Source organism: Pelecanus crispus, chromosome 1, assembly GCF_030463565.1.
Source record: "Pelecanus crispus isolate bPelCri1 chromosome 1, bPelCri1.pri, whole genome shotgun sequence".
NCBI classification, from domain to species: Eukaryota; Metazoa; Chordata; class Aves; order Pelecaniformes; family Pelecanidae; genus Pelecanus; species Pelecanus crispus.
Genome location: NC_134643.1, coordinates 124,959,728 through 124,973,149, shown reverse-complemented (window position 1 = coordinate 124,973,149; position 13,422 = coordinate 124,959,728). Strand labels below are relative to the sequence as shown.

At 39.5% G+C, this 13,422-nt stretch overlaps 1 protein-coding gene across 1 annotated transcript in view; it reads left to right on the top strand.

The window, feature by feature from the left end:
* ERG (ETS transcription factor ERG) overlaps nucleotides 1-12,951 on the top strand; it is a 62,067-nt gene extending 49,116 nt beyond the window's left edge. Inside the window, 5 exon segments of the mRNA XM_075714300.1 lie at nucleotides 1,575-1,646; nucleotides 7,585-7,653; nucleotides 7,981-8,037; nucleotides 9,896-9,943; nucleotides 12,431-12,951. Of these exon segments, the coding sequence (XP_075570415.1) occupies nucleotides 1,575-1,646; nucleotides 7,585-7,653; nucleotides 7,981-8,037; nucleotides 9,896-9,943; nucleotides 12,431-12,951 (767 nt within the window).
* Nucleotides 12,952-13,422: the final 471 nt, after the last annotated feature.

Genomic DNA, 13,422 nt, shown 5'->3' with positions numbered 1-13,422 from the left:
TATGGGACTTGAGCTGGAAACTCCACTAAGTTTGATATTGTAATTTCCACTAAGTCTGATCTGAATGTAAAATTATTTTTTGTTAATATTCACCCCTCTGTTAATTTGGCCCAGAAAAGTATTGAGTGTAAGTACGATACATGCCTCAAAAGCATCTGTCTTTCAGGATGTGACTTAAAATATTTATGAAAATAATTCAGAATAAATTTTATCTTCCTCCAGCAGTTGTGCAACAAAAGATGGCATGGAATTGTACATGTAGTATGGTATATATACTGATTAAAGATGTTTGGAATATTGCATGATCATGCCTGAGGGTATTAGTTACCTACAGTGACCAGAAATAACAATTCTTTATAAGAAATGAAAAAGATAATACAAAGGATAATGCAAAAGAAAAAAAAAAAAGAACACCTTGGATTGCGATGCCTTTTTCATATTTCATTTAGTTTTTCACTGTGGTAAATAGCAGTGACTTTTCTAGCTAAATTAACTAGTTTAGAAGATGTCTCCCTGAGATTAGATGTTTGCCACTTGACATAAAGTCCTACTGTGGGCTGTAGGCCTGCTGCAAACCCCACCAAAAGCAACAAAAAAAATGTCCATTGACTTTGATGGGGTTTGGAATAAGCCTGAAGCCCTTTTTAAAAATAGATGGACTCAATGGTCTTTTCCATCTCTGGCTTTCCAGATTCTAATTTGCCAAGCAGTTTCCACATACAGTTATCCAAGTGTTCAGCAGTTCTGTGTGTTATCTTTTTCTATATGTGTGCACTGACAATGATATTTTGAAATTCATTTCACCAAAATGAGACTCACTGCATTTCTGTCATTGGGAGTGTGAATAATATCATGCTGATCATCAGCATAAAGAAAACTAGTTGTTCTGGTGGCATAAGAACTTTGGAGTGGGATTTTCAAAGGGCCCCAAAAGAGTTAGAAACAAGTTCCTCTTGAAGTCAGCAGTAATTGCACAAATCCTTATGACCCTTTTCATGTTCCTAGAGATGGTCATTAGGAGTCTGCTGATGTAGTTAGAGCAATTTCAATGCCTGAGATAAGTGAGATACCATTTTCTGTATCAAGCTCAATATTTTTAATTTTTTCACTCTGTGAAGAGAATGCGATTTCTGAGGGTCTGACCCAAAGCTGACCAAAGTCTGTGAGAAGATTCCCACAGACACCAATAGGCTTTGTGCCAGGCCTACAGTCTCTGTTGAAAATATGAACCTGTTTGGGAAGTGCATGCACTAATGAAGAGAAGGCAAAGAAGTTTTATTTCAGAAGATATGAAAACACCTGCCCAGGTGGAAGTGTTTGTGGGGAAGGTAGAAGGGATTTCCTGAACTTGTCTCTCTCCTCTTTTAACACAGATTTTGCACAGACTTTTATCCAGTAATTTGAATGGATTTACATAGGTGCAAAGGCTATCGGAATTAACTTATAACAGTCCTAAGATAGAAAATAGTTATTCATAGTCTTCATTTAGACACACTACAAGAGGGAAAATATCAGTGGACTTAGGGACTGTGAAAATGAATCTTTAGGTGTTATGTCTTCTTCTTTCTCTTCAGGAGGTGCCACTTTTATTTTTCCAAATACATCAGTTTATCCAGAAGCAACACAAAGAATTACAACCAGGCCAGGTATGAACAATGACCGCCTTTTGTATGCTGTGATCTTAGTAATTTAATATCTTGAAGTATCTTGTTCTTTTTCTGCTTCAACTCTCTTTTCATAAATATTAGGCTATATGTTGAATACACACACATATTATATACATCCATTTTATATCTATTTGTCTGTGCATGTATCATTGTGTAGAGTGAGATGATTAAATAGAGCATTTTAATGTCTGTTTCTTGCACGTATCTCTGTCTTTGAAGCAATGCTATCTGTTTCAAGCACCAGAGAATTGAAAGACCAGAGCTGTATTCACCAGGTCTCTTGCATTGTCCCAGCACAGTCACTTTTCAATGTACTTCAGCTCCCTGTCTGTAAAATGAGGCATGTCCTCTTTTGTAATGCTGTTTGAAGTATATTGGGAAAAAGTACTTTAAAAATGCAGGATACATGTTTCTCCTGTTACCTACTTTTTATTTGTGTTTGAGGCAAATAAACCCCACAACATCTGATCGTGAGTTTAAGAGACTAAGTAAGTAAAATCAAAACATAAGTAAGTTCTTATTGCTCAGAAGTTTGAAGCCCATGAAAGTATTGTGGGTGTGCTGGTTTGTGAAAGGCTAAAGGGAATAATTAAAGAAGATGAGGACATTGCTATGAAGCTAAAAATTTTCTTTACATCACCCTTCACCACTAAAGATGCTGGAAAAATGCCTGATCTGGACATTTGCTTTTCCAGTAATAAGTGCAAAGTACTGTTCGACATGAAGAGGAGTTGCAGCAAAATACTAAATTTAAAGGAAATGCATTACTGAGCCAGAGGCATACATCCAAGTGTTCTGAAGGGACATACACTTGAATTGACTGAACTCTTGTGAAAAGATACATTCTCTCATTAAAAGCACAGGGGTTTTTGGATAGCAAATATTTTATCTATCTTTTATCAGTGCTCTAGGGTATAATCCAGGAGAGTATACACAAGTAACTATTTTATATACACTTGGATACATGTATATATGCATGTCTGCAAATTAGTTAATTGATAATTAAAAAAGATAGATAGTGAAACAGCTACCAGACCATTACATGATAAAATCCACCCTGCTCAGTTTCTAGGAAAACAAACTCTTCTGCTAGATTTGTTTATCTATAACAATACTGTAGAGAATAGAAAGGAAACCACAAATCCAATGCATACATTTGGCATTTGGCTTTCATAAGACATTTACCAAAGCGCCCCACAACTATTTACAATGAAAGTTAAATCAGCATATCATAAGAAACAAAATATTTTAACAGATCAAGAACTGGCTAATTAACCTGTTACGAAGACTAAATAATGGACCCCTTAAGTCATAGGTGCTTCGGCATTCTCTGCCATGATCTATAGTTATGAATAATTGGAAAAAGGGCATAATAAAATTTGGTATAATTCTTAGAGATGACATATGATTTTGTCATTACTTAAAATCAGAGGTTCCTCTAAAGGATTCCTGTACAGGCGCTCAGAGCCTTATTAGAGATCAACGAACTGGCAATATGTTAACAGCTGAAAATACAAGTTGATAAATGCAGTATAAGACACAAGTTATTTGCCTGTCTTACTGATTTCAAATTAACCCTCTCTACTCATAAAAGAAGAACTTAAGGTAGGCATTTTTATTCATGGCACAATGAAAGCTACTGCTCTAGTTGTTGGCCAAGTGAAAAAAAACATAAAAATATGAAGAAACACAGTGGAGAATGATATAGGAAATCTGACTGTGCCATTAAATAAATCAGCAGTGTGGTCTTGGACAGAAAGCTGTGTGAATCATCCCTTATCAAAAAGGCTGTCTGCAGAATTAGAAGGTGCTTAGAACAAGCCATGGGAATATGGAAAACCTTTCAAGCATGTTGAAAGACACAAAAGTTTGAAATTGTTCAACTCAGGGTCTGGGGATGAGGAAACATGATATAATTATCAAAATAAAGAGTGTCACATAGTACCTGTTTAGTCTCAGTATTAGAAGAAAGGATATTAAAAAAAAGTTAAACATTTTCATGAAACATTAAAGCAGACTGTGGCTTTCATGGTCACAGGTTACAGTAGCACCCAAGAGCTTTGAATGGCGTGGAGGAATCTGGACATGAGTATGGATGAGAAGACAAAGTATAACTATAGAAACAGTTACCAACTATGCAATGTAAAACTGGATGCCCAAAGCTCTCAGTAGTTTCCAGTGAAAATGAACACGTAACGTAAGACCAGAGGGACCTGGGTGTCCTGCAGGAAGTAACCATTCCAATTGAGAGGATTTCAGGCAAAGGCTAGAATGAGTCTACTGTGAGAGAGTACTATTTTATGGGTATGTTTCCATTGGACTTGAACAAAAACTGGATTTTTTTTTATCCCATGAGAAATCCTATGATTTCAATATTGTTTCATCCTGACTTGTGATGGAAAAATAAAATACTAGTTTCTTCTGACGTAAAAGGTTCTAGAAAAAAAAACATATCAGACATAGTGAAGTCCTTCATTTCAGCATTTTTATCCAAATCACATTTGCAATGACACTTACAAAACAAAATGCTTTATGTCAACATTAAAAGCATCTTTCTGTGTTGACACAATTCCTTGTGGGAGTTGTAGTTTGGATATGGGGTGTCTCTATTCTTCTGTGTAAACTGGTGTATCCTAACTAAACATTTCCTACAACAAACTCTCATGTGACTTTGAAAGTATTATTTTATTTTATCTTTTTACAGTTGAAAGCTGACAAACATCTTTAAAGTCAGAATTTTTATTCAGAAAGACAAAAGCTTTTTTTTTCTGAAATTCAGTTTTCTCTCAAGAAACTATTTTGTTGGCTTATTCCATGGCTTTCTTTTTAGTTAAATGTCACATTTCAACTAGACTGCAAGGAAGCTTTTCCATAACAAAGTGCCCTTCATGTGACAGCAATAACAGACCCTGGGGACAATCACTTGATGACATGAAAAAGGTCAAAAATGGGGGAGGAGGTAAATAATGTTAAATGGGAATTAGCCAAATCCTGGGATGCAATTCTGGAGAAAGTAATTAAACATTGCCATTGTTAAGGCACTACAATAGGAAAATAGGAAATGAGCAGGGCTTGTTGTGAACTGCAATGACAAAGGCGTATTTCTTCAGTCACCTTTACAACAGAACATGAGGTTTCAGCAAGCTGAAAGTAATACAATGAAGTTATCAGGAGCTCAGGAAGACCTAATATGGGTTTGTCTACATGTGTCATCAAACAGGAGCATTCCCATCAAAGATCTGTCCAAGATAAGGACATGTTGTACTAATATCTCATGAATAAGAACAGATCTGCTTATCTAGGATAGCAACATGTTTATCAAGGCACAATACTGAACTAAGAATGAAGTTGGAATTTTGTGCTATTTCAAGAAAGGCTGATAACTGGATTTTTCTTTTAATGGAGAGGGCGTAGTTGGGAAAACCATCTTATGATGTGTTGAATTAAAAGGCAAAACAGTTTTCTCACAGTACTAAATTTGTACCAAATATATTTTAAGGCTGAAGTGCCACTAAGTACAAGCACACAGCCCTCTCAGTGTACAGGTGTCTACTAATTTGGAGACCCACAAATAGAGGGAGAGGGGAGGGGAGGGGAGGGGAGGGGAGGGGAGGGGAGGGGAGGAGAGGAGAGGAGAGGAGAGGAGAGGAGGAGAGGAGAGGAGAGGAGAGGAGAGGAGAGGAGAGGAGAGGAGAGGAGAGGAGAGGAGAGAGGAGAGGAGAGGAGAGGAGAGGAGAGGAGAGGAGAGGAGAGGAGAGGAGAGGAGAGGAGAGGAGTTGCACAGCTAATGACAAGCACATACCTTCTATGTGATCTTTTTTCCCTATTTGTCTGTAGTCTTTCTGGGCTGGGAATGGAAGAACTGGGGGAAAAAAATAGGTTCCTTATGTCACCAGAAGCTCCCTCGCAAGGCTGCCATGGTCAGGCAAGGCAGGACTGGGCAAGATACATGCAAGCAGCCCAAAGCTGAGCCCTGTCCCCCTCTGTACAAATAGAGCTCAGAAACCCCTGAAAACATGACCAGAGTCCTTCTGAATTTTTTTGCCAGATGATGAAGTTCTCAGGCCACGAGGTGTCTCTAACTACAACAATTAATAGCAGTGTTGATCTCAACCTGGTCAGGACATCTGCATATTACAATGATTCACCTGCACACCAGTATTCTTCTCAGAGATGAGCACTTGTGCAATTCATGTTATTTTCTCTGAGTTTCTGAAGGACAAGACTGTGGAATAGTTCTCAAGAAATCAGGGAAAAAAGGCACTAGTTACTCGAATGTAATACAAAGATAAATTGCATATCTCAGCAAAAGCAAAGCTTTTGAAGTGTAAGATTCCAGGAGACGACAGTGCTGGTAGTGCCAGTCTGCTCCTCAATCCAAATAGACTAAATAAATTAAAGGCAATTTGGTTGTGAATTTCACATTACACTTTATTTCCATTCGACATGTCTGCTCGTAGTGCTTGGAAATGGGCAGAGGCACATCTGTTTTGCACAGAGCCGGTCTGTGACTGTTTCTTTACTTCCTTCCAAACATCATTTCTAAAATAAAACACAAGCACTGTTAAGAATCAAATCATCTGCACCAACTTAGTTCTACCAGGTGGGTACCGCTACCTTCCTGAGATCCTGGGCAGGCTACATAAGTCTCTGATTTTGGCAGCAATTTTAGCTAATGCGTTAAAGCCAGCTACAGAAAAGCATAGGCAATTGCAAAAGATTTCAAAGGGTAAACCAAACATTTGAATTTACTACATATACTTTATGAAGAAAGCTGTTACATTTAATGCTAAAGCATTTAAATGAAATAGAAGTAATGAGTAAATGGAAGAAAGGGCAAACAAAAATTCAGATGCATAAAGTTAAGGAGCTTGTTCCAAGAAGCAGAAAGGAATATTTAAATAGATGAAGCAGGAAAAAAGCTATCCACTTTTTTGGAAGGAAAATAATATGTATACATATATATATGGTTAATATTTAAGCATGTTCACTGTTTTCACATGTTATGTTTCTAAAGATCTGTGAGGATACTGGGGTGTGGAAGGGAAAGTGAAAGAAAAAGAATTATTAATAATTTGAAATGACTAGTAGAAGAGAAACAAGTGAGATTGGCAATGTGCAGCAATCAATTATCCCAAAAGGCTGGATTCTGAATGATGAGAGTGAGACCAGAGGGTGCATCTGAGGAAGAGAGCACTTGCAAGCACGAGGAGTAATATTACAGGGAGAGCATAATAAAGTGCATGATGGCAATGAGAGCTGGTGCAAACACAAACATACAACGGTGGTTTAGAGGAATCTCCAGCAGACAAAACCTAGACTGATGTCTCACATATCTCTGCCTATGACCAGGTGACAGAAAAGGGAACTCTCAAACTCAGCCTGTAAGGTTTGAACAATCTCAAGGGATGGCAGCAACAGACTAACAAAGAATGGCACATTAAATCAACTAAAGTTTATTTTCTTAAAATACTGTTACATGCTGAAATTGGGAGGGAATGGTACGCAGTTTGTGCTTAATCTGAGCTCTGACCTCTTGGGGGACTTTTCCTGCAAGACTGTAGCAGAAATTGTCTGTGATGTGCAGTGTGTCATTTCTTGGTGTCCTGGGCTGAGGAAGGAGACCAAAGGGAGTACTCTGAGCCATTGGAAATGATGGACTGTATAGAGTATTTGTACCAGTTATTTCAGTGCAGTTCAGACATCTAACAAGAATAGGCACCTCTAAAAAGCAATGCGGAGGGCAGTGTGGTACTGTTACTTTTAGAGACAATAAAGATGATAAAGGTTTTAACAACGAGTGTCCTTCCTATTTCAGTAATTTTTCCAATCCAGTGGGTCCCCTAGAAATGTGCCCCTTATGCACATAAACACTTTATGCCATATCTACATCAATCAGTGTATTTTTCCTTTGCAGATTTGCCTTATGAGCAAGCCAGGAGATCAGCATGGACGAGTCACACCCACCCCAGTCCTCAGTCAAAAGGTAAAAAACATCTGCCTATGTCTAGTCTGTCAGCCTAATGCACATCTGGTGCAACTGGGTAGACTCTGAAGTGAACTGATAGGAGCTACCTCAGCACTCAGCCCTGGAGGATTTTTACCTGTGCCTTGGAGTCACTGGGGCAGCCACATCCTTCCTTGAACTCAAGCTTCAACAGGTCCATGGCCATGTAGTCTTAGAAAGCTAAATCCTATTGTGACCATAACTGAGTGGGGAGCAGCAGGAGTCCCAGGCCTGTGATCTGTCACAGGTTTGGTGGTGACCATCTTCCAAACTGGAAAAATAACTACATGGGTTTTTCATTTTCAGCTACTCAGCCATCATCCTCAACAGTTCCCAAAACAGAAGACCAGCGTCCTCAGTTAGGTAGGTGTCATTTTGTTTGAATTATGCCTGGGTGTGATGAGGTTTGTTGGACATGATGAGAAGGACAGCTCTCACCTACCAACCAGAAGCAAATTGCAACATCTGATTCAGACCACTAATGAGATCTCCAGCTGGTGACCAGTAAATCCCCAGATGTGTATGAGTTGGCTCTATATCTGTATCTGAGATGAAGGCTCCCATGGCCATTGAAAATTGCTTTTAGTAATGTTTAATGGCAGTGACAACCTTGCAGAGTGAAAAAGCTGTTAAACAAAGTACCTGTGTACAGTTTAGGTACAAAAGTGGAAGGTAAGGATGTCAAAAGACCATACGCTTCACAGTAGTTGAAATGCTAGCAGTTGGAAAATGGGCCTGAGCAAAGAAAGGAAAATGGATTACAGCATACAGAAACCTATTTGAATTGGGCTCCTGAAATTAAACAGGAGAATTAGAAGGGTTCTTAGTCTGTTGGGAAATAGAGGAGAAAGCAGAAGTTTATGAGTTTGTAGACTAGTGTTTTGCAAAATGGGTGCATGTTGTGTTTTCAAAGCAGCTAATCCATTGGGTAGGACCTAGTCCCTTATTGTGAATTAGGCTGTGTTTTGGACAGGTAGCTAGAAAGCACTGCAGAGATTCTGAGTCAGTTATGGCTTTTGTTAACAGCAAAAGGGTAGAAATAAGAACTAAAAGAGATTTGGAGGATATTCTTAGCTCAGAAGACTCTGAGCCTGTTTTTAGCACATGGATTTCAAATCATTATTCTGGTTTTTGTTACAGCTAAATAAGACTGTGCGCGTGACCACACCTCATTAACTCATGCATGCTGCCTGGGAAGTATTATACTGCTTTTTGCCCAAATAGCATTTTATTTAATCTGACCTTCCAACCATGAGAATCTTTCAAGAAACATACTGATGATTTATGTAAGTCCTTAGGACCATTTAATGGCTGTGTGTGAGCTGCACAGACTATTTAAATGTATAAGGAATGTAACCTGATTATCTTCTTGGCTGTAAAACTGGCGTCCGTTTGAGAGCAGCTGTCCGGACACAAGGCAGCCCAGCGACAGGGTCGTTCAGCAAGGGGCTCCGGGCTGTGCTTGCAGCCCATCACTTTGGCTTTTGTATTTCTGTCACAACCTTCCCTTTTTCCTGTTGTACTTCAATTCAGGCCAAAATAAGTTTTCATTTCCGGAGGGAATCCCTTGAGGAAAACGTTGAGATGCTACAGGCATTGTGTGGCTGACACGGGCTCTTCTGAAAACCCTAGTTGCAAGGTTAATACAGGGGGTCCTTCACTGGACTCTGGTGACAGAGAAGACTGGACCCAGCCACATTGCCTGGGTTCAGCCATGCACTCTCAGCCCTCCTCTGGAGGCTCTTCTGGCTCAGAAAGAGTTAGCAGTGGTGCGGGGAAAACAAATGTGGCCTTGCCAGAAGAGAGGCTGCTGTCCTTCGTGGAGGGGATTCTCACCCCACTACCTGTCTGTGCCTGTGGGCCCTGGCACGCTGCCAGGGTCGATAGTACCAAAGGGTGCCTGTGTGCATGTGTACTTTATTTAAGTAGGAATCAGAATGCTTCTGGGCCAAATTTACAGTGTGTCTGAATATATGCTTGTGCATGCTAGTACAGTACAAAAGGCAAATGTGTATCCTTGCAATTGTTCACTTGCACACCCAGTTTTAAGGGAAAAGATGCAAAGAATTGTGATGCAGAGAAAGGAACCGCTTTCCCCAGTGTTGGACCTGCTCTCCCATCAGGCGGCATACACTGCCTCTTACAATGTTAAAAAATTAACACCTAAAATATTTGACATCATTGTTACATGTTTTAAAATCTTTCTTTCACAATTTTGTAGATCCATATCAGATTCTTGGACCAACCAGCAGCCGACTTGCAAATCCAGGTGAGAATGGATTTTGCTGATTTAGGAGGATTTCTCTTCACTGCTAGTGTCCCCACTTCAGCTTTAAGGCCAGACCTGGAAGGTGATGTGACCGATTTTACCACTCTTTAGTATGCTCAGTGGGAGCTGATGATACACAATGTGTTGCAGGATTAGGTTTCTAACACAAGGGTCGGACTGAGGTCACAGATTAAGACACATAAACTCATGTATCTTAATGCAGGTGTCTACCTATGAGCTAGGTGTCTTATTTCCCATGATATTCATTGGAGACATAGTTAATATAGCTCTCCATAGAGAGCCATTCAAACTATCCTGAAGTAGATGGTTACATTCAGTCAGTCAAATACCTCATTAGAAGGCAACAAGGCTCATTGTGGGCAGGGGCTTGTAGTGTATTTTAGCTAAAGACAAGGAACCTTCTTGGTGAGTTAATAACACTGATTGTGAGCTGTGCAGATTTCAGCGTTGCTGCTCTGAGTCCGCAGGACACACCGTGGCTGTAGACCACCATAATCAACATCCTAATCTGCCACAATGGACTGACATTGTACATGCCGCTTACTATTTCCCTTGCTTTAACAGCCACAGGGCACAGCGTTCCTTGTTCCACATTGCAGGTCTCCTCAACCCCCAGTAACAATGTTTCTTCTTACAATGATTGTGTGGCTTTTCAAGGCATGAAATTGCCAAAATACTGATACATTTTGTTCCACTTTATCCCAAGTGACGTCAAGCACGGTTCTAGATTAGTTTACTTTCTAAACAGTTTTGCATGGCATAGGAAAGCAACTCAGTAAGTATTAATAATAGGATTTTCCAAATGGCCTAAGGCTGTGGGTTTCCAGATGACACTGATCTTAACTGGAAGTGGGGGTCTACCTCCCTTTAATTTGTTCATAAATCCCAGCTTTTGCAATTTTGTCCAGCGTCCATTTGGTAGCCTTCATCACTGTCAAGGACACTAACATGATCTGGATTGGGATACTTTCTTAACATTTGGATATGGAATTCCTACACACCATCATTGCTGTGCCTTAACATGTTTTGTGTGTTTATAAATCGGTGGAATTACTCTCTCATTAAAAGGAAATTGACAGCAACCATTTATTTTCATAGGACTATATATTACATTTGAAAGGCAAGTGTTTATGTTAGAACATATGTTGGATTGCTTATTCAAAAATTTGTGTTTTGTCCAGTGCTGAACTGTTTATTGATTTTCAAAGGCTAATCCTCTTGTTATGTTTGGTGTATTAAAACTTGCATGCCTTGCTCATACCATGGATTCTTTTGTTTGTTTGTTTACTTAATGCATGTTAATGGAACAGCAGAAATTCATTAAGGACAGTTTGGATAAATATAATTTAAACGAATATGGGTTTCAGTTGCACTGAAGTATAAACTGCTAATGGATTTCAGATGCTACTCCAGCTTGATATTATAATTCGCTACTATAAGCTTTCTAAAGAAAAGCTTCTTTATTATACCCACATATCTGGTTTGGAAAAAAAAAGAAACCCAACCGATTCCTGGTCAGAGATGTACTTAGAAGTTAGCACATACAAGCTGGTTGGCAAATTCTGCTGACATTGTGCTTGTGAAACAGATTGCCTTGCAAGCTGCTTCAGCTGTATTTTGCATCATTTCAGTGCTGGTTTATTAAGAAATGCTAAGCTTTTAACATGAATATCAGTGGCAAGGCCCTTTAAAATCTACTTTCAATTGCCTAAAATGGTCAAATTTTGTTCCTATAACTCTGGGCAACACACTTCTGCAAAGTTGACAGCAGACTAATTATTTTCATTTTAAGATTAAATTGGCAGAGGAGGGAGAAAAAATCAACAACGTTTTAAGTCTTAGCTTCAATAATCATTTAAACTCATTTGACACAAAACGATGACAAGAATGTATTTTATGGACCTTTTCACTGTTCTTGCAAATGTTTTGCCCTATAGTTGTATGCAGTGCAACAGCAAGCTAATAAGTTTCCGTTCTGCATTTCCCCAAATGCTGCAAATGGATGATATGGTTTGGCACGAGCCCAGCTTTCTCTAAACTTCTCCATTTTGTGTAGGCTTATTCCATAGCAGAGAACATTTAGTTGCAACATAATGCTGTGAGAACAAGTAAAATGTTACGCAAGTGAAAGCTGTTTGTCCTGAACTTTAGAGATTAGTTTCCTAAATGAGCACTGTATTATTTCCCCATCAATTGTCTACTCTGAATGACATTAGGTAACTATGAAATCCCCGTGTAATGGCATTCTGCCACTCAGATGAGGGAAAACATGACACATTACCATTATCTCTGCTCTTTAGGATTTCATGAGACAGGGCTGGAAGAAGGAGGACTAGTTAAGAGTAAGAAGTAGGAACAGACATTGCAACATTTCCTAGTAGGGTCCTATGTGAGAGCCTGGAAGAATTGATGTCTTAACATTATTAGTCACTAGTTCTGACATTTCTATTTCGTTTCCCCCCGCAGGGAGTGGGCAGATACAGCTATGGCAGTTCCTGCTGGAGCTCCTCTCGGACAGCTCCAACTCCAACTGCATCACCTGGGAGGGCACCAATGGGGAGTTCAAGATGACCGACCCCGACGAAGTGGCTCGACGTTGGGGGGAGCGGAAAAGCAAACCTAACATGAACTATGACAAACTCAGCCGTGCACTTCGCTACTACTATGATAAAAATATTATGACTAAAGTTCATGGTAAGCGCTACGCCTACAAATTTGATTTCCATGGAATCGCTCAGGCTCTCCAGCCTCACCCCCCAGAGTCGTCCATGTACAAATACCCATCAGACCTCCCTTACATGAGCTCCTATCATGCGCACCCTCAGAAGATGAACTTTGTAGCTCCCCACCCCCCTGCTTTGCCCGTAACATCGTCCAGCTTTTTCGCTGCCCCTAATCCATACTGGAATTCACCAACTGGAGGTATCTACCCCAATACCAGGCTGCCAGCTGCTCATATGCCTTCTCATCTTGGCACCTACTACTAAGTGGGGAAAAAAAGAAACACCAGAAAAAGCAAAGACACTTCTCGCTGGGATACAGTCCCTGATGAATTGCAATGAACTCTATTGGAGTACACGAATTAAAAGTGCCTAAAGAGACAAGTGAAGGTTTGGCTGGGAAAAAACACATTAAAAAATAGATGTCAAAAAGACTCTTTGTGGTAGGGATTTAAAGGAGACATTCAAGAAGTATTAAGATACTAAAATGTAATGTATATGGGCATCGACTCTGTGGACCAAACAACAATAGACTATTGTAGGTAAGAGCATGAAATGATAAGGAAAACCTACGAAAGCTAGTGGTCTTAAAAAGTTGATAAGCTTATGTGTAAAGTTTGATATCTTGCTAGTGCAAAACTGGGACTATACTACAGCAATATAAGGATAAGTCTATAGTGACCTAACATACAATATATGAATCATTACAAAAGAGGGGGGAAGAAGGGGGAAAAAAAA